The sequence below is a fragment of the Sebastes fasciatus genome, chromosome 6 (assembly GCF_043250625.1).
Source record: "Sebastes fasciatus isolate fSebFas1 chromosome 6, fSebFas1.pri, whole genome shotgun sequence".
Classification (NCBI taxonomy): domain Eukaryota; kingdom Metazoa; phylum Chordata; class Actinopteri; order Perciformes; family Sebastidae; genus Sebastes; species Sebastes fasciatus.
In genome coordinates, this window is record NC_133800.1 from 34,170,627 (window position 1) to 34,192,600 (window position 21,974).

The following is a 21,974-nucleotide window of genomic DNA, read 5'->3' on the forward strand; positions in this document are numbered from 1 at the left end:
CGGTCGGAGGCAGCCATATGGGGGGACGATGGCCCACCCGAGCCCCTCTGATTGGTCCGATTCCCTGCAGAGTCGTGACTGCGGCGGCGAGCCGCCGGGGCCTGGTGTCAGACGGCTCCCGCGGTTTTAGTTTTTAATTACGCCGCCGAGTGCTCCTCTCTTCACATCTGTCCATCAGGTAGCTGGGAAAAGAGCAGCAGAGCCCCGTCATTTAATATAATGCTTGTATTTATCCCACAATATGTCCAGGAAATCTGCTGCGTAATTACTTAATAAAAAGAGATAATCCTGTCAGCGTAAGGTGTGACGTTAATCAGCGTATGGAGAGGCTACCAGTAGACCTTCACTGGATTTGCTTACAGCCAGTTGTGTGTCAGAGAGCAATTAATTAACCCTAATTGATTATTTCTCATTATTCTAATGACAACAGTATGTGGGGAGTGTGATGGTATCCCAGTGAATGAAACAGCTGTTAGGATCTATGATACGCCATTATTACATTGCTCCTTTTTTTCCTCCCAAAACCAATTTAGCAAATGCACAACCAGCGATGACGGTGAAGTCTCCGTCTTTGATGACTAATGGACAAAGGTCTGCCGCCGTCCACTTTTACCGCACACCTCGGGTTGAGATATGTCCTCGCTGTAATTATATGTACGGTATATTTATAGGCCAGCTACTGTACTCTGTATTGTGTAAGAGGGGGAGCAGAGAAAGGAGGCTTATCTCAGACCGACCCCGGCAAAATCTGGGCGGAAAAGCCAACAGGAAAAACACTCCTTCCTCTCTTATCAGCTCTCTGCTGATGGTCAAAGTACTAAACCTCATTTCCTTATCATCTTCAATAAACATTGTCAATAAACGTGATGTCATCTAGGATCTACTATGGGAGAGGGGAGAGGGATCCCTCCTCCTTCCCTGTTTAAAAAGTTTTTTCCTCATGCACCGCAAGGGTCATAAAGGACAAAGGATGTCGTGTGCTGCACAAATTGTAAAGCCCCCTGATGCAAATTTGTGATTTATGATATTGAGCTATATAAATATAACTGTCCGCAATAAACCTTATATATTTAGTTGCTACTGTACCTTTGTCCAAAAACAATCCAGAACCCAACAATAATTCAATTCAAATTATATTAAATAGGAAAAAAGGACTAAATCCTCACATTTGTGAAGTTTGAACAAGATCATAGTAATAATTATATAATAAACTTTATTTATATAGCATCTTTCATGGCATAAAATGCAGCTCAAAGTGCTTCACAAGAGAAAGAAATCAGTTGTAATAGTATACCGTTGTATGAAAGTTGACGGTTATCATACCGTGTACATTTGGTTATCTATGGTATTGAAAAAAACTGACATAAGTGAGTGTGTGTGAGTTAAAAACACAGACAGGAGCAGTCTGGCTGCTCTGTTCTGCACCTATAGTATATTTTAATTGTTAATAATTTCCATTTAGTAGTTAATTACATGCTCTAGTGCTGCTGGGAGCAACAGCAATACAAATACATATCAAATAAGATACAAATAAAGATAATGTTTGGCATTTTCTTCTTGATGAATAACTTAGCTGATTGATTATCAAAATAGTTTTTTGTCAATTGACTGATTAATTAATGAACTTATAATTTCGGCACGGGGCGCTCCTGTAGCATTCAGCTCTTTGCATGTACGGTCACTTAAATCCCACAGTTTTCAGTTGCAGCTCTGCTCTCTGTAGTGACTCTGACTTACATCTCCTGAACACTGAAAACACAGAAGCGTAACCTCCATCTTTCCCTCTCACAGACGGCTGCAGTGAGTGGCAGACAGTGGTGTCTTCAGCAATCCTGCAGTAAAAAGTTGGACATCAGTATGTGAAGCGTCTGACTGACACCTGACAAATGTCGCTGTCAGGCTGCTCTTTGCTTTGCGATGCACATCTGTAAAAACCCAGTAGAGGCATCTTGTCCTTGAGTGGAATCACATTGTGGACAACCTGCTCCTCAGGTGCCATGTCATCCGGTGTTGTCATGAACAATGCCGCCGGGCTGGTCACTCTGCTGTGGGAGAGGTGTGCCGCGGTTATATATGTGTGTGTGTGTGTGTGTGTGTGTGTGTGTGTGTGTACACCGCCACTCATCTTCCACGCAGACGGGGCTTGGAGCCGAGCCCGAGCCTCCTCCTCTGTATCTCATTGGAGCTAATTAACTCCTTAGGACTTTATGATTGGGGGGATTGCTTGGGAGCATTGAACCCCATCCAATTAATTAAGAGCTAAACGGGCAGCGGCGCTCGCCCCAAAGACTCCCCTGTCAACAAGTTGATTTTCAGCTTTTCTTTATTTTGCATGGGGGGCCCCTGATGTTGGTTTACAAGCAGAATCCTTGTAATCAGTAGTCAGCGGGGCGACGGGGTGCCAGTTGCAGTTACAAAGCAGCCTGGCAGCAGCGGCGGCGGCGTCTCTGCTGTGCGCCGAGCTCGGGGACGTCTCTGTTTGACTCAGTCACCTGTCACGAATCACCTCCGTCAGCCTCGTCTGTGCTTGACAAGATTCGAGCGAGTGTGTGTGTGTGTGTGTACGTCCCCTGATGGACTTTGTGCTGACGCTCTTTTGCTTTTTCTGTTTATCCAGGTCATCAAAGACCCGCCGCCGCCTCCTCCACCTTCCCGTCCTCCACCACCTGTGAGTACATCACTACAGTGTTGCCACAACACCAGACTATTTCTATAAAATGTGTGTACCATTACACTATTGTAGATGAAACATGATAGTCATCGAGCAAAGATCACACAACAAATACTGCACTTCATTATAGGCTACCACATGGGATATAACTCACAACAAAAATGTAGCTTTGACATTTTTCTTAACTTTATAAAAACGGGTGTATATATTCGTCTAAAACGCCTAAAATTACTCCCCAACATAAATCAGGACTTGCTCCTCAACCATAAGGCTTATATGCATATATCTGGTCTCATTTGAAAGGTAAGCGGCGAGCTGTTTTCACATATATGTCTGTATCTAGCAAAGCCACACGTTGCTATTGCGATATGAACCCAAAATAAACAGATTACACTGAGATGTAATTGCAATAAACAGACCAAAAGGATGCCGAAATAACTACATGATGATGTTGATTTGTAAAAAAGTGTGAATTCATGATTTGTGAAGTCTGTATACCAGAGGACAAGTAAACAACTTTTGAAATGCTTGTTTTCTGAATGGAGTTTGGATCGATCAGTTCCAGGATATACAGCTGCTGCATCAACACCCAAGATAAAGTCATCTAGACATAAATACAGCAGCGACGTTGTTGTTTCTATCATAGACAGTCTTTATAAACAGAGTTTGGTCTCTGTACAGATATGATGTACTATCTTAGCTCCGGGTGACCACAGACACATACAACATTTATTTCCACCATATCTGATTCAACAACGTCAGAACGTCAATGACGACAGGAGGAGAATCTCAACACTGATAGACCTTTGCGACACAGCGTCACGCACATTTTTGCATCTATTCGCCTCTTTGCATTGACTTCGTATGTAATCACGCCACGCGAAAAGTTCGAGATCTTTTCTTTTCTCAAAGAAAATGAATAATCATGAGTCCCAAAATGTTGAACTATTCCTTTAAAAAAACATTTGAGAAGTTGCTGCTGACATTTCACTGAGACATTTCTGCTGATTTGTTTGTTTTTTATGACCTTTTTTAAGTTGAATAAGCCGTCTGTCCTTTCTGGAAAATTATATCATCATATCAAAGAAATCTGACTCATATCTCCGTCATCACAATATGCACAAACAGGTTTTGGTCTTTAATAATCACTAGATGTTAGGAGCTCCTTCTGCTAGACTGGATTCATCTGCACCACGTAGAAAGAACTGATGTCAGGACATGAGTGTCTCTTCCTTCCTGCAGAAATGACCTAAATGAGTCTTTCCTGTTCTGTTCTGTAGTAGAGGTGATTAACGTAGTCATTTACAAAAATACAGTTTGCATATATGTAAGTATGACTCTCCTAATTTCCCTTTTTTTCTTTTTAAGGAGCCGGAGCAGCTGTCCAAGATGAAGTGGCCAACTGTGGACGCCTCCTACTACGGAGGAAGAGGAGCTGGAGGGATCAGACGCATGGAGGTCAGAGCCTAAATATCATCCCCGTGACATATTGCTTTTCAGGAACACGAAACACTTTCATCGCAGTCACAAAGACGCGTCTCCTCCATTGTGTTTGACACACGAGGCTCTTTGAAGCTTCGTCGATGTGAGCAGCAAATGTTAAAACATGAGGGCATCTTCTCTCCCGCAAAAAAAGAACTACAAAAAAGTCCCAGACAGCCGGACTCTGACAGCTGTTATCATGTAAACCTGCACCACGTTTAGAGAAAAAGTGCTGACAGTCGGTGTTTTATCTGAAGCTACAAGTTTGTGGAGTTACATAGGCAGCAGGAGGAGGAGGAAGAGGAGGAGGAGGAGGAGGAGGAGGAGGAGGAGGCTGACTGACCGGCCGGGCCGCTGTCCTCGTCAGTCCACTGATGCCTCCGACATGACAGGCCCTGCCATCTCGTCCTTGGCTGTGCGAGCCTGATTGGATCAAGTCATCTCCAGGATGAAGGATTGAGTGCCGCTGTCAACTTGACATATCCACCTCAGCCACCTCTCCTCTCCACCTCCCCCCCCGTCTCAACTCCCAAACCTCTTTGTTATCCGCCTCCTCCGAAGGGACTCCAGGTTTAAAGACGAGCTCCCCTCCTCCCACCTGTCTCTTGTTTTTTACCCCCTACCGCTTCCTAGCCCCGAGGAAGTTCGTGGCGTTGCAGGGATTTCCCAGCATCCTCAGGGAGCTCCTATCTCTTGACTTTTTTCCCCACGAGTGTTGCGAGCCCGGCTATCCTGTCTTCTTCCTGCAGCAGGTTGATTCCCACCGACAGGCCCGTCTCCACTTCTGAAGCCTCCCCCCTGCGGAGGGAGAGCGAGGTGCTTGTTAAGATCAACCTGCCCTCTCCCCCTAGCATCCACATTTAAGACGCCACGCTGAGAAAAAACAACCTCCACCTCCGCCGCTTGCCAATATTTCAAACGCGTATCGAGCCGGGCCGAGGTGACAACGTTATCTTTTATTCATCGCGGCCCTCTCTTCCTTTACTGGATGCGGCAGGCCGGGGATGTATCCCAGAGATGAGTCTGAAAAGCTGTTCTATATTGTCACGGCTTAACCTACAGCTTGAAAACTGTGTCGCTAATTAATCACCTCTCCCCGTTCATGTGATGGTGGATGCTTTTTTTTTTTTTTTTTATCTCCTCCTTGCAACAGATGTGATGAATTCAATTAAAAAGCAGGACAGCTTAACTAACACACAGGCCTGTATTCACACGCTCACACAGTAACACATTATACCACATGTAAATGGGCTTATTAATAAAAGCAAAAACAGGTTTTCAGGTCATTTCATATTCTTATGGATAATATAGTGATAACAGTTGTCCAATTCCCTTCTTAAAGGGACAGTGTGTAACATTTAGAGGGCTCTGTTGGTTGAAATGGAATATGATATTCATAACTATGTTTTCATTAGTGTATAATCACCTGAAACTAAGAAGCTTTGTGTTTTCGTTACTTTAGAATGAGCCCTTCATATCTACATAGTAGAGCTGCACGATTATGGCCAAAATGATAATCACGATTATTCATTCATTTTAGCGACAATATATTTTTACTGCACTTTCACATTAAAATAAACAGAGCACTCTTTTCACCTCCATGCTGTGCTACATTGCTGCTAATGTACAAATGTAGGGCTGCACGATGTTGGAAACAACTGACATTGCAATATATTTTTTGCTATATACAGTTTATTGCAATATGAAAAAATACAGGAATATTCACCACCATATTCACAAGCGCTTGATTTGATATGCAGCAGAGTTTTCTATGAGCAGAACGCACATTTTAAACGTCACTATCTCAGGCGATCATGTTTATTTAATTGTGGGAAGCCAAAATTGTGATCGCGATTGATATTTGATTAATTGTGCAGCCTTACTACATACAGAGCAGGTCCTCTCCACAGAGTCCACCATGCTGCTCCGCCATGTTTCTACAGTATCCCAGAATGGACAAACCAAACACTGGCTCTAGAGAGAGACTCTTTACGTTACCTGAAGGCCACCGTAGTTCTCAGACACGCTTGTGAAACTGCGGTAACGTGAGCCGCAGAGTGCTAAACCGTGGTACCGCCAGCCACCGTCTGACTGCCGTTGCTCCTAAAGTTGTGTTATTATGGTATGGATGACCTCTGAGCGAGGTGAACAGCGTTACCACGGTTTTGCACTCGGCGGCTCACATTACCACCGTCTTGGAAAGGGAGGAGTGAGCAGAGATGTAATCAGTTGGTGCTAGATGGAAATATCTGTGGCTTCAATTTTGATTTTTTTTTTTTTTTAAATCGTTCCACAATTTAATGAAAGTGAAATCCTAATTTGCTGCAAAATGGTTGTTTGACTTTTTTATTTTTTATTAATTGGTAAACTTTTTGGGAAATGGTGTTGGCCGTTTTTAATTTTTCTGACATTATATATGCCAAACTCCAAGCAGATGTCCTCAAGATGGTTTTTTTTTCAACCAACAGACTAAAATATTATTAATTTTTCAATTATGTCAAACAGAGAAAAGCAGCAAATCCTGACATTTGAGAAGCTGGAACTAGGAAAGATTACGATTACCTGCCCAGTCCTAATGTAATTTTGATATTTTGTAATGTAAAATGAACATAATGAGCTTTTATTCTTGACTCTTAAGCTTGCTCTGTGTGTGGTTTTTACCTGTCCAGGTGCGTTGGGGCGAGAAGGGCTCGACCGAGGAGGGAGCCAGGCTGGAGAAAGCCAAGAACGCCGTCGTGTCCATACCAGAGGATGTAGACGAGCCGATGATCAGACGTCCACCCCCGAAGGCCGCCCCCACCCACCATCAAAACCAGAACAAGTGGTACACTCCCATCAAGGTGAGCGCTACAGACATGTACCTGCAAAAGATGTGTTCTTTTTCAGTTCTCTTCCCTCTAACTAATGATGTCACTTGATATATTACTATATTATGTAAGAGGTCCAATGACTAGCTTTAAACAGCCTCTCGTGGTCTTCATTCAGAAAATGGAGCTGGCTCTAGTGTCTTCATGTAAACGGAAATGAGACCACATTCTAACTCTTCTTCAGTCTGGAGTGTTTGTTTATTATTGTATAAACAACTTTACACTTTAACTTTACTTTAACAACTGAATCATTAATTGTGTGACGGCGCCAAACTTTAATTTTCGGTGGAATACACGGAATGCGAATATTCGTGTCGGCCCCGGTGTGGAATTTCGGTCAAGTGATTTTTTTTTTCAAATGTTTTTTTATTTTTAATTTCAAGTGATAAGAAGTGGTCTGATATGAAGGGAGAGATCTTAACCTTAAAGATCATTTTTGAATCGAGACAGAGGTTACAAAATTTCACACTAAAGTCATGTGATGAGCCTGCTCCATTAACGGCAACCTGAATATAAAGACTATTTTAGATGCGGTTAAAAGCTAGTAGGTGGTCCTTTGAGCTTAGATTATTCTGTTCCAAAGGTTAAAGAGGACCTATTATGCTCATTTTCTGGTGCATACTTGTATTTTGGGTTTCTATGTCATATGTATGCTTTGGGTTACATGTTTACATGCTTTAATTTTCAAAAAACGCAAAAAAAAATGATCATACCGGGTGTGCTGCAGCATCTCTTTTCACCATCGCTCCGCTCTAGCTAGCTTTGTTTGGGGGCAAGACAAACTAACTGTTATGCAAATGTGATACCTGGTGACAGCACCACGTTACGGAAGAAAAGGCGGGACTTCAAGCAAGGCCGTTCAGGAGCAGTGTTTCTGTAGGGGAGAGTAACTCCCTTTGGAGTTGACTTTGGGCTTTGTAACTTCACAGACCTTTTACATACACAAAAAAACACACTAAAGGAAAGGGAAAAAAGCATAACAGGTCCCCTTTAAAAATGACCTACAGTACTCAAAGTTTCATATTAATACATGTTGCTAAACTAAAATCCCATTTTTCTTTGTCATCAGGGTCGTCTGGACGCTCTCTGGGCTCTGCTGGGGCGGCAGTACGACCGAGTTTCCCTCATGCGACCCACAGACGCAGACAAGGTAAGTCAGTGAACAGAACCTCAGCGTCTTCCAGCTCCTGACACTTTTGTTCCCAGTGGAGAATTTATTTTGCAGAGAGAGGCCTAAAATACAGGAACATAGAAAATATGCAGAGGCACGCAGGATTGAATAAACAGTGAAGAGTACGTGGGTGTTTTACTGTAGGGTGTGTGTGTGTGTGTGTGTGTGTGTGTGTGTGTGTGTGTGTGTGTGTGTGTGTGTGTGTGTGTGTGTGTGGGATACAGTAAATCAGAGTCAGAGTGTGGTGTTGTGTTTTTAGCTGCACGGACCTGCAGCCTGAAGGGAGTGAGTCAAAGACTCATCAGTGGTCATCTGTGCAGTTTGTCGTATTCACGGATATAAATAGAGGATTTCCTGCATCAGTCAGCAGTGTGGACATTTTAATGTTGTTGTAACTCTTCTATAAAAGCTCTAAAATCCCCAACATGACAGTATTTTTATCCATCCAAATCTTTTGAGTCACCACAATTACAGCTCATTATTTTATTGCAGTATTGAATTACAGCTGTGGAGGTGCAGTAATCTGCAGCAGGGGAAGAAGCTGCTGGCCTGAGTTGAGCGTTGTGTTGTTCCCTAACCGGGTCGATGTGAGCTGCAGCTGCAACGGCTCACTGAGAGGAGCGTGACAGGGGACGACCTAATATGGTCAAACTCTTGACTTTTCTCATCCTCCGCCTGAGAAGAGGAAGCATTATCGGCTCCACAAACCGACACGCTGAAACCTGACGCCCCGCAGGCGGTTAGGAGAAAAACCGCCACCAAGTTAACCAGAAGTTTTGATATGTTCTTAGGCAGCGGTTAATCTAACAAACCACACCATCTGCTCTGGACACTGAGCTATATCTCAAACATTAGAATCAGTTTGCAGAAGTGACGGAGCGTTTAAGTTTTCATTTCTTATTAGAAACAGATTTTCGTTGGTAAAATATAGCAGAAGCTGTACAGGAAAAAATGACTCATCTGTACATACAGTACATGCCTACTGTATAAATTAAGTCCCTGGTGTCTTTTATCCGCTGTGGTGGGCACTGCTGATCATCTTCACAGAGCTCTGAGAACAGGAACCATAAGAGGTTTTTTATTTTAAACATTCACAGAATGATGTCAGACTGCAAACGTCTCAAGTGAAATAACGTAAGAACAGGGAAAGCAACGAGCCGGTGGGCCAGCTGTGAGGCTGCCAGTTGCTACTCTGGGCGTCACAGTGCTCTTTAGATAAACTGCCAGAAGATGCACCATGAGAAATAAACATCAACCTCTTTCTGTGAAAAGATGTCCAGATATCAGGGTTAAGATCAGCTCCATTTGGCTGAAATGTTAAAGTTTTTAGACATGTAGATCACCGTTTTTTTAACTTGCACTGTGTACCTTTGGTGAGCGGGTACGATTGCTTTATGGCATTACGTCACACACCACCAGCTAGCTATAAGAAGAAGCTAGCTTGGTATTCTCAGTATGGACATTATGGCGGAGACAAAGAGACCGAAGAAGAGGGCGTTGACGGAGGAAGCAAAGAAGAGAAATAGAACGGCCGAGCAAGAGTAAATTATTAGCGCAGCGCTGTGTGGCGGTTTGGGAGTGTCCCTTTTTAATGGCCCAGCGACTGCACGGCGATTAGCGTCTTTGTTCCTTCATGGCAGGGTTGAACAGCTCTGGATCGCCGGTTACGTGACGTCGGGTTGCGTTTCTCCAAAAGTTGATTCTGTTTCAACTTTTTGCCGCATGCACTGCTGTTTATTTTTTTTCCGACATCCCCTGCGGTCCCCGTCGCTGCAACTTAAACACGCTACCAAGCGTCTTTTTTCTATGCAGCGCTACAGAATTTGTATTTCTGACAGTGTAAACTGTAGGGGCGCCAGATCGTCAAAAATACCAATTATTGTATAATGTTGCTTTAAACTATAGTTACTGAAGTGCTCTCAACAATAGTTAGATGTCATCAAGACATCTCTTGACCTAAGAATCACTGAATCAGTGCTTTGTTTGTTAGTCTCAAGCAATACTAGTGCCTTTAATAGTCACATGTTTTGTTGAAACTTCTCTCTGTGAGGGCAGAAAGGACTGAAGTGTGATGTGAGTTGGCTTCACTACCATGATAAATTGTTCATAATTTGTTAAATGGGCTAGTGCTGTTTATTTAGTGTCATGAGGCTTAGTGATGAGGCCAAGGTTTTCATCAGACGACCAAACTTGCATATTTTCCTGCAGTACGCTTGTTGGAAAGTCTCCTGTTTTCATGTTGAAATGACAACAATCCCCCTGCTCAGCACTCATCCAAGGCAGAATGTGGAAACATCATGGCTGCAGCCCCCGCTGAGTAGAAGATGATAGATGTTCCCGCACAAGAGGTCACCTCAGTCGCTCCGAGCAAACTGTTTGGAAGAGTAGGAAACGGAGAGTGAAGCCCACTGGTGAGTAAACCAGTTGTGTCAGAGCACTTTGGATAGAAAGGGGGATGTGTAAGGAAAGCTCTCAGTGGCGTCCCCGGCACCGCCGGCTCTCTTCATTCACATGCCGATCACTGCGCCAAACTCCACGTCTAAGTCTTTGATCAAGACACGGCGGACACGGAGAATCAAACAGCGGGCCGCGGAGGCTGTGTGTGTTTGAAGTTACATCTTAACCAAAGTAGTAGACAACAGTGGACGGAAACTGAATATTAGTGAAATCATTTATTTCTAAGTGAGCCATGATGTTTTAAATCCCCCATCAGCATATTCCCAGCATCACAATGAGCAATACAAATACTTTTTATTAAAAGGCAAACATCTAAATTATGATTTAATCCAACTGTATTTGGACTTTCAGCAAAGATTAAATGTACTGTTACACTGTTTCCAGGGTAGAGAATGATCTATGACTACTTTCAACTAAATATTGTTTGTAAGAAACACCTAAAATGTACATTAAATTGTGATTTACATAGATGAAAAGGTGCTCTATACGATATCTAGAGCATTAATATAGCGGCTAACAACTATTGTTTATGTAAAGCTATAGAGGAGTGATGTCTACCTGAGCAGAGAATGAAGTCGCTCTCCCTCTGTGTGTCTTGTAATCAGAGCTTCTCCGTGCTTTGTTGATAAAGCCGGGCCGTGAATGTGAGCGTTCCCCACTGGCTAGCTCACGGCCGACGCTCTGCCCTCACATGGTGGTTACAGCTGATAACGCCGGCCCAACCGACGCGCGTTATCGCAGAAGCGTAGCACCAACCCCTCCGGTTCCCCCCTCAGGTTAACACTGTTAGCTCTGTCAGCTGCGAGCTGCCGTCTCAGCTGTCACCATGTTGAGAGCTGTGCAGAGGCAATAAAATGCTCTGAATTACATATAGAGAACCTTTTTATGTTACTTTCAGGCAATTTACTTTGCTTTACAAATTATAGATTTTTCAATCAACACCGTCAGATTAATTGCAGATTAACACAATTCCATAGCGAAGATGGCATGTGGTTTAAGGAGCAGAGCATCAAACAAAGACTCAGATATACAGTATGGAAACTTGGCATCAGTCACCAAACCGCGATGACTGATGCAGGTCTGTGGTTTCATTGTCCAAGATAAGAGTTTTTAAATCAGTGGAAGACAAATCAGAGCCGTCCGATGACGTATTACCAACACATGAAGGACTGATATGTGTGTCAGCATGTTTCCTTTTTCATTTTTAGTGGAGAGGCTAAAGGCTTTTGGCACTAACACAGCTTCCATGTTCTCATTATATCATATACCTGATATTAGACTCTCATTGGACACATTTCGCTGGACTTTAAGCTTGCAGCATCCGTGAGGGTCGCAGGCAGGGTTTTGAAATCAAAGTGACGTCACACCATCAGACACGGCCCTTCGTGGGGGTTTTCTGCAGCAGGTTTGTCTGTGCACATCCAAATGTTTCTTACTATGCGGATGGGCGGAGAGTATAAAATATCCATACGTTTCCTCGTCACGATTCCACGTCAGCTCACGTCCGTGCGACCGACCTTGAGGAAAGTATAGCCGAGGTAACTTCTACTGTTGTTGGCCTCCAGCCTGGTCCTCTATGAGACTTGTGTGTGTGATATTGGTCTGAACAGATAAACTTGACTTGATCAAAGTGAGGAGTGTGAACTGTCCGGTGGGAGGTTAGGTGTAGATGGCAGAGCGGGCAGCGGTGACGTGGTGAAGGGAGAGGAGGGGAGGCGAGGGAGGGCAGCGGTCTTTGATGGCGGACAGGAAACCTCCAGGGTCATGAATTTTTCAGCGGGCTGCATCCGCGGGGTTACAAGGACTCGTACAGGTGTAAGGAAGCAGGTTGTCGCAGACATCTGTTCAGCACGGGGACCCGGGTGTCCACGCCTCCCCCCCACCCCTCTCCTTTCCCAGCTTCCATCCTTACCCCCTCTTCCCTCCCTCAGTGCTGCCGCCCGGAGCCAGACTGCTGGATTGTCAGCAGATGCAGAAGAGAGACAGAGAGACAAAAAAAAAAATGAGAGTAAAACAGTTTTTTTTTTTTTTTTGTGGTCTCACATTTAGCGCCCGAGGGCCTTCAACACCAAAGGTAGAGCGGGGGTGGACACAGCTGCAGTGCCGAACTTGCCCCAGGCACAAATAAAGAGATCTAATGTGGTTTGACTGTGTTGTCGGTGAGACCGGGGAGCCGGGGAGGCACTTCAGAGCCAACTTAGCACGGCAACATCTGCCGCCAAGTTTTGCCGGGGATCGACTGGGGACAGCAGGTAGAGGAAGGTGGCAGAGAGAGAGAGAGAGAGAGAGAGGGAGGGATGGAGGGAGGTTGGCCTTATTCTGGTGCTCAATCAGGCTCTTTTTGAAGAGGCGGTGTTGTGCATGCATTTTTTTTCTTCACGCTCTAGGTATTGTTTTCTAAAAGCAGCTGTCCACAAAATGTCCAAACAAGGTGTGCAATGAATGATGCATCACCACCATACATTAAACCCTCACACAGAAGAAGACTCACCATGGTAGGAAAGCCAGAAACTTCCTCTTCGCCCTCTGTTGGATTCGTTCCTCTCGCTCTCATCTGTTCTTCACCAGGAGGACGAGTGGGCCGAGTATGCTGCTGTGTGTGGAGGTTAATAGTATTAACTGATGGACTTTTATACTGTCGCTAAAGCATATTTGTTATGGGGACAGTTCCTTTGTGAATCTTTAAAATACTGATGAGGTGATACAGTAGTTATTGATCCTTTAGAGTGAAAACACAGAGGAAAAACAGAAGCAGTGTGTCTCCTCCTACAAGCATCTTGGATATTTCTCAAGATCTCAAACGTCATTTTAGCTCAACCTCTGCAGACGTTAAACCAAATCCTTCCACCTCTCAGTAACTCTCATTCCTCTTGTCCTGGCCTGTCTAGATTTATTTCCAACATGTAACAAATAATAAGAAATCAAAACAAAACAATAGCCAATAAAATGAACAGTAAACATATACAGCAAATTCTAAACAAAGTAAATCAATATTAAATGTTTGAAAAAGAGTAGACAGATGTAAACACTTATGAGGTCCTACCCCTTTCTGTAACTTAAATAATGACCTTCATGTTTATCACATACCGTATACACATAAATAATCATCTTAATATATAAAACAATAACATCAAGAATCACAGTCCCGAGAGAGACACGGCTCCTTCCTCCGCATATTTTAAATACATTTTCTTTAATTGATTTATGTTTGTACTACCTTATGTTTGTGTCTTCATCTAAATCTTTCCATAAATTCACCCCACAAATTGATATACCGGTTCAAATACTCTCCCTAGTTGTAAGAAAACAATGTTTTTTTGGGATTAATTGATCCTCTTTGGTTTTAACCCCCCTAGTTGTCTGGGAACAGTTTTTGTATGTTTCCAGGAAGTAAATTATTTCTTGCTTTGTACATAATATGTGCAGTCTTAAATGCAGATAAACATGTGACATCATACTATTAGTTATTTTAAATAACAAAGTGTCAACTAAGTGGAAACGATGTTGGAATCAAGGACATATTTACATGTACATAATCCTCTTGCGTAAAGACACAAGTGAGTGCATCAGCAGAAAGAATGTAAATCTCTGGACTGTAAACAACCAGTAGAAGAGTGTGGAGGATTTAAAGCTGCAGCATCCCGACAATAAAGGTATTAGTATTAGTATTATTATTATTATATAGTGCTAAAACAATGTTGTGGATTAATTGATTAGTTAGTCAGTGGGAAATAGAATGTTTATACTTATAAATAATATAATAATAATAATATAATAATATAATAATAATAAATCTTTAAAGTCATTCATGTTTGCAGCTTCTCAAAAGTTAAGATTCACTGCTCTTCTCTTTTTTTTATTATTTTGTGATATTTTATAGACTAAATGAAAAACAAGAAATGAATCAATAATGAAAATAATCAGCCTATTTTTCCTTTTAATTTGCATGTCAATATATTTTTTCGAACGTTTGTTTTTGTCATGGATACTTTCATACAGAATGCCAATATTACGTGGTTAAAAAGCAACCTTTTTCATAAAGAGGTAGATTTTTCTGAGCTTTCGCACCGTGAATAAAGGCATCATCTAATCATGCGGACATATTCAAAAAGTGTAGCCGAAGGTTATGAGTAAAACAACAACAAGGAGGCTCCGTAATCCGAACCAAGGCGGCAAATTCCTTTCCACTCTACTCCTCTCAACCTTGACAAAGGCAGTGCAGTCCAGATCCACTGCTTCCGTTCTTACCTTTCACAATAAGAGTCCTCAAATTCACATTTAGCTAATGCTCAATAAAATAGCTTTTACCTCAGAGAGACTGCCGGACGTTGCTCTGGATCAATAGCCTGTGTGAATCTATTTGAACTTTTTATTGAACAAGTGTTGCAACTTTTACAAATTTGCATCGCTGCCGGTATGAATAGTTTTGATTTGAAATGTTCGCATGCGAGTATTTAGCATTTTGTGTCATTTATCCGTCACTCCCCCGGTGTGTAAAGGCCTTTACTCTAATATTAGAGGCAACAAAGTATTCCCATGACAATACAATTATTATATAAGTGGTGCTAAAGGAAATGAGAGGTGAGGAAGGATGGTAAGACCTTATTCTTTTACACCAGGAGAGAAGTCAGTAGAGTAGGAGGCTATTCATGAGTAAGACAGTTGAGATTTTCCCCCTAAAACGCCTCTTAAGAAACCGTACAAATGAAGAACACATGTGAGGCAGTAAAGCTTCCCACCTCTCTGTGTCTCTTCTCCCTCCTCCTCCTCTTCTTCCCTCAGCTGGTTTATCTTTCCTTCGCCCCTGCCAGCGCTCGGCGGCGGCGCCCAGCTGTGACAGCGTCTTAATTTAACAGCCGTCGGTCACGTTGTAGACGGTGCTGTGGGAGCGTTTAATTAAGTGACTGTGAGCAGAGGGACTCCACGGACCTGCTCTGGAAGAGTCCCGTCACACAGAGGAAGGGATCGATGGAAAAGGGAGGTGGAAAAAGAAAAAACGAGGACATGGCTGGCATGAGCCGAGGGCCACCGAGGGTAGAGGTGACAGTCTGCTTGCCTGGCGTAGCCTGGCGTGGCACGGCATGGCACGGCAGAGCTGTCCTTGGAGGTCACGGCAATACATGCTTGGGTTTATTTCCTCCTTCCTCAGCAGCTCTAGTCTCGGTTTCTCAGGGCTTAATTAGGATGCTGCGAGGTGATTGTTTGCATGGAAATAGAGCCAAGAGCAACGGAGATATTTGCTTTTCAGTTTCAATATTTGACTGGCATGAAGGTGCTGCTGCATGTAGCTCTTTAACATCAGTAAGTCATCAGTAATTACCATGAGTATAATTACTGTAAACAAACAAGCCCGTGTCTGAGAGGATTGGCAGCCTCTCTCTGGCCTCTACGCTGCATTTTTTTACATCGCGAGCCACCGGGTCACATTTTGTGGGAAATGGAAGCTCAAGTTTCTCTCAAGAGTTTCTCTCAATGGCAGATGGTGGAGGAGGGAACGGCTGATGGGTGGAGGGAAAAAAAATATTTTCCAATATCTTAATCGTCTTCAGAAAGTAAAGCTTTGACTTCATCTTTGTAACAAGAGCTGAGGAGGATTATGGGAAATGCAGTCTTTTAGGAGCAATACCTTCTAAACACACGTGCACTTTACATTAATGTCTACCATGTTTCCAAAGCAGGGCATGATTTTACACTGATTTCCTACCTTCTATTTTCTATTCATTCAATTGACTTGAGATTTGTAATCCATCACTGAACAAGAAGTAGTCGCTTTTATGTTTTTTTTTATAATATTACTCGTCATATATTTGCAACAATAGACCATTTTGAAACCCTTCCTGTGATGCGTTCAAGTACGCTCAGACACCTAACATTTCATAGCCATGCAGCAACCTTTATAATTTAAATTTATGTTTTGATTACATCCATGATAGGTAAATATTATTTGTGTTCTTGGTTTAAATGTCAGCAGCTGTTTATGGTAGCCAATTATGAAAAGTTGGATGTTTCAGCATTTGTGCGCACGCAACCGGGAGCAACACAGCTTAAAGTAGTTGCAAGTGAACATAACAAACCAAAAAGCAAGTAAAACTAGTGGTAATAATGGTTAATGTGTGGTTAAGCAGTGGTAACCAAAGACACACAGTAGCACAACCAAACTAACGATCGATGTAGCGGTAGATCAGCAACTCACGTGTTCTGTGAGGTAAAATTACTGCTTTTGTCAATGGAGTCTGGTGGCTTTGAAGAGAGCATAGAATACAGCTTCAGTGCTGGTACTCCTGTCTGTTTCTCCAAACTCCATCTACTGTAGGTAATACACTGACTATGGATAAGTAGTACCTCAAACAACCCAAACTATCCCTTTAACTAAAATCAGTGATTTAGTAGAAAGTAGGTTAGTGGTTGTGTAATGTAAGGTATGCTGTTGAAGATCATCAGCAATAATGTACACAGTTTGTATTTATTGTGGACTGAATGCAGTGAACATGCAACTCTGCTGGTGTGAATATTTACTTGGAACATGATGAACATGGTGTCATCTGTCATATAGTGACACAAATGAATTTTAAGCCAAATCGTTCAGAATGAATTGGCTGAAGGCGGCAACACATAGACTGCACAAAAGAGTCTGCAAAAAATATTCTACAAGTGAAAACATGTGCCATTAAAAAGATGATATAAATTGTAGATGTAGGGGTTTTAGGAAGGCAACATGTCGGCCGTTTAAAGAGCAGAGTATCACTGATCTGTTGACATACTGTACTGACATACGGGCTGACTAATATCACCAGCAGTAGACTAGCTAAACCCAACTCTCTACTCCATTGAATCAGATTTAAATACAGATTTACATCTTGGACTGCAGCCATGCCATAGGATCAGCAGCAAACTGGCTGCCGTACTGGTTGCACTGGTGTATCAGTATGTACTGAGCAGGCTGGTCACATGGAAACGGTCCAAGAGAGGAAATGGCCGCCTCACAGGAAATCAGGCAGGCTGATTGTGGCCTGAGAGATACACAATGACCCACTTAGATAATACAAGAGGTGGAATAGCTGTGATGGCCACAGGATCTTAAAGGAGCTATATATGAGATTTCTAACATTAATATAGCAGCAAACAACTATCGTCTATGTGAAGATATAGAAGAGTAATGTCTACCTGAGCAGAGAATGAAGTCACTCTCCCTCTGTGTGTGTTGTAGTCATAGCTTCTTCTGCTTTGTTTTGGTTTTTCCTTCATTGAAGAATACTTGTTCATCAAAATAAATATACTCTAGTCTAGTTTCCGCACGTGACATACATAATGTCTTTTCAAAATAAACCTCTGTGTTCACAGGAAATGTACAGTTTCCACTTATTACATGCATACATACAGTCTCTTTTCAAAATAAACTTCCAACGGAGGTTTTGCTTAGTTTTAAGGTTTACTTACAAAACAAAACTACTTGGTTAGGGTTAGGAAAAGATCTTGGTTCGGGGTAATATAAGTATGTTTGTTACGTAAAATTACTATGTTTATTGGGGTTAGTTAAGTACGTAAATTACGTAACAAAACTACGGTAAAATAAGTCAACCTTGACTTGGTTTCACACGGGACAAGAGCATCGGTCTCATGGGTGAAAGTACTGTTTGTTTGACCCATCCGTCCTCCCTTTCTTGCTATTTAAACTGCATCAGTTGCTCTGACCGTCTATAATGACATGGATGGGTTTACATTGGAGTTATTTGAAAGCCCGGTGCGTCCAATACAAACGGTAAAGGGTGCCTCGGTGCGGCGGTATCAGACGCCGAGGGGCACTGACCAAGCATCAGTACTTAACGCGCTGGGAGTGATGTTGATGTTGCATGGATTTAGGTCGGCAGATCGAAGAAATAGGTCCTTACCAAGCTTACCGAACTAAATATGTTACTAATATTATTAAAATAACTGTAAAAAATCTAGTCAACGAAATAATAGCCAAGATGTACATCATCTTCTTGCTTGCCGAGTGTGCTTAACGCGTTTATCTGTGAGACTACAAAGGGAGGGGCGGGAATGTGTCCGACACGCCCATTTGTTTTGGTCTGAGAGTGCAACATCTAGTGGTTCTGAGTTTCCTATATAGAACCTTTAAAGAACAGTGAGAATGGGTGAACGTTTGAATCTGTGCTCAGCAGTGAAATCCGTTCAACAGACTGTTTATTCAGTCGTATACTTATGGGATGTATTTAGCAGCCTCTTTCTTTGCATCTTTTGTCACTTGATCCGAGAATGTAAAGCGGAGCAAACATTTGCTCTGTAATGTAAAAAAAAAAAAAAAAACTAAACAGATGCACACATACTCATCCTTTCACGCTTCCTTTCATCTCGTCGCATTACAATGCCACGCTGAATATGGTGAGAACATCTTTCCCGTAACTAATAAAAGCCGTCAAACTGTATTGTTTGGTGCTGAAATAAATGCCTGAGAAGAGCCAAAAGATGACACATCCTTGAAGGTTTTTACGGCGTTGCAGAAGGCCCACGTTTTGCTCTCTCCACAGCCGTTGAGAGGAATAATTTGGTACCTAAACGTCTGATAAGACAATATGCTAATGTGGTTCTAATATATGCCTAAAGAAAGAGTCGACAGCAGCACTAATACAGAATAAACACATGGCTAATGCATGCAGGAGGACATGTACATGTTGACATCAGTCAGGATGTTTACCATCACACGGATAAATACCTTCGCCGAGACAAATGTAACACTTAATTTCACAATAAAAGCCTTTAATGGAAAGTAAACAACCTGGCAAATGACATTAAGTTGAAACGAACCTCTGGATCAGAGAGCATGAGATTTCCTAATTAACAGGGGTAATTGGAATTAAACCAGAGCGTCGCCAATAATGAAGCGTTGGGAGAAGAGACAAGGCTTCATTGGGAAAGGCTGGAGTTGACTCTGGAAAACAAAGCTCAAAATAACAATCAGACGCTACTCATGCTTGACTTTTAACCCCCCGACCACCAGCGTCACATTGATCTCACCGTGCTGACGGGGGGAGGAATTTATTTACTGTTTTTTTTGCTTCTTTGTTGCACTGCGTAAATGTTGTGTGGGTTTACAGCAGGATTAATAGCTGACCGCCACTGTAAAATCACATTCTAATGCAGGGTTTCTGCTGATTTTGAAGTTCCTAGTTGCTTTGTCTCATTTTTCCTGGGGGCTTTTTGCTATTTCAAATACACCGGTTCTTCAAATTTCCACCTCTAATAACATAACATACATCAATTTGTGTGCAGCTGCAGAGTTTAGTATTTTAAAATACAAATTCTGTGTATTTAAAACCATGAATATACTCTACAACCTTTTAATAGTCATGCATTCTTCAGATAACGAAAAAATATTATATTTAAAAGAAACTGAAAACAATCCCAAAATGAACCTCCATCCAGGCGACAACAATATGGAATACACAACAGAAAATCTCCCACATATGACATGATCCAAAAAAACAAAACAAGAAGCATCTTAAGACTTAAAGCAATTTTTCATGGCACATTTCATTGTATATGAAGGTATTAAGTGCTCAAGAAAGCTGTTTCAAGTCATATGTTGTGCAGATTATTCTACAGTAAAAATACTGAGTGCATTGCAAAACATAATTTCCTTAACTAATTTAGTCTACAGTATTTTTGATATGACATTCTGTCTTAATCATTCTCAAAATCAAGGCAAACGTTATGCCAGATTATCTCCCCTTTTTCTAACAACAATAAAAAACTATTGATACTACATGTGCAGTGATCTGCTTTATTATTGTTTCTTTTCCTCATGAAATGAAATGACTTGTTCAGACGGATGAACATTTATATATTTTTTTGGTAACACTTTCTATGACGCCTATGTCTATAATACATTATAAACATACGTATGTGTTATAATCTGCTTATGCCACTGTAGAATATAGTTATAAGCACTCATAAATATTCATCATATTAATTTATAACAATTATCATAACACATTATAAAACATTTCATAATGACTTTGACGTCAAGTATCTTAATAATTCAGAATTGCTGGTCACTCACTGACATATTTTTGTGCAAGGATCATAGTGTATTATAATTCCCATAGTTGTAATACATTATAATCTTCTTATAATGCCTTATAATTACTTTTATAAGGCATTATAATGTGATTATAGGTTACTCTAAGTGATCATTGGATGCTTTTAAGTGACTGGTGATTATTTTTGATTATTATAACTATAATTATACAGTGCTATAATGCATTATAAGTATGTTTATTTATCCCTATTAATCAGGATTGATCTGTTCTTTCTCACACCTTGCAGCTCTTTATACGTTATCTAGCACATAATGCAGCAGCAGCAGCAGTAGTGGTGGCGGTGGCGGTGGCGGTGGCGGTGGCGGTGGCGGTGGCGGTGGGCTGTGCGGGGTATAGCGGCGAGCCCTGGGCCTCATTAGTCCTATCAGTGGACGGCCTTGTTAGCCCTAACAAGTAGCCAGCTGACAGCTCCATTCAGCCGCCGCTCCCCCCACAAGAGAAGTGACAGCTTTAACTACGGCGGAGAGCACCGCCGATTTATGAGCCGCGCCCGTGCTCTCTTAACCAGATTAGTTCTTTTTACATTAACCGAGGAAAAGTAGGGCAGATGTCTGTATGACTGGTTGTAAATTTGATAATGACCGCCATGTTAATCCCCCCCCCCCCCCCCCCCCCCCCTCCATCCTCCCTCCATCCTCCATCCTCCCTCCATCCTCCATCCTCCCCTCCTCATCCATGCCCCCGCACGGCAAGTCCAGGCTGGGACCTGGCTGGTAACAGGATTACCAATGAGGGGACCCTCCCTGTGTGTGTGTGTGTGTGTGTGTGTGTGTGTGTGTGTGTGTGTGTGTGTGTGCGTGTCTGTGTGTGTGTGTGGGTGTCTGTGTGTGTGTGTGTGTGTGTGTGTGTGTGTGTGTGTGTGTGTGTGTGTGTGTGTGTGTGTGTGTGTGTGTGTGTGTGTGTGTGTGTGTGTGTGTGTGTGTGTGTGTGTGTGTGTGTGTGTGTGTGTGTGTGTGTGTGTGTGTGCGTGTCTGTGTGTGTGTGTGGGTGTCTGTGTGTGTGTGTGGGTGTGTTTCTTGGACCAGGAAAAAGGCAGCTAATTGTTGTTGGTTGCGGCCGGTTGGAGGAGTAAAGTGAAAAGTAACCTAATGTGGGAAAAAGAGAGAAATAATGAGAATTAATCCCAAATCCCATCTAGTTTTTCACCAATTTAAGATTTCACAATAAAAAAACTCCTGTAACAACGATTGAAACACTTTGCTTTCTAATTTATATAACTTCAATTG

The 21,974-nt window shown here is 42.3% G+C and overlaps 1 protein-coding gene and 1 long non-coding RNA gene across 2 annotated transcripts in view; both read left to right on the plus strand.

The window, feature by feature from the left end:
* antxr2a (ANTXR cell adhesion molecule 2a) overlaps positions 1-21,974 on the plus strand; it is a 103,414-nt gene that overhangs the window by 43,780 nt on the left and 37,660 nt on the right. Inside the window, exons 13-16 of the mRNA XM_074639455.1 lie at positions 2,618-2,668; positions 4,040-4,129; positions 6,823-6,993; positions 8,090-8,170. Coding sequence (XP_074495556.1) covers positions 2,618-2,668; positions 4,040-4,129; positions 6,823-6,993; positions 8,090-8,170 — 393 coding nt within the window. The remainder of the gene's footprint in view (positions 1-2,617; positions 2,669-4,039; positions 4,130-6,822; positions 6,994-8,089; positions 8,171-21,974) is intronic.
* On the plus strand, positions 10,021-13,488 carry LOC141769928 (uncharacterized). Its single transcript, XR_012594358.1, has 2 exons — positions 10,021-11,200; positions 11,648-13,488. It is a non-coding gene; the product is annotated as an uncharacterized LOC141769928 (long non-coding RNA).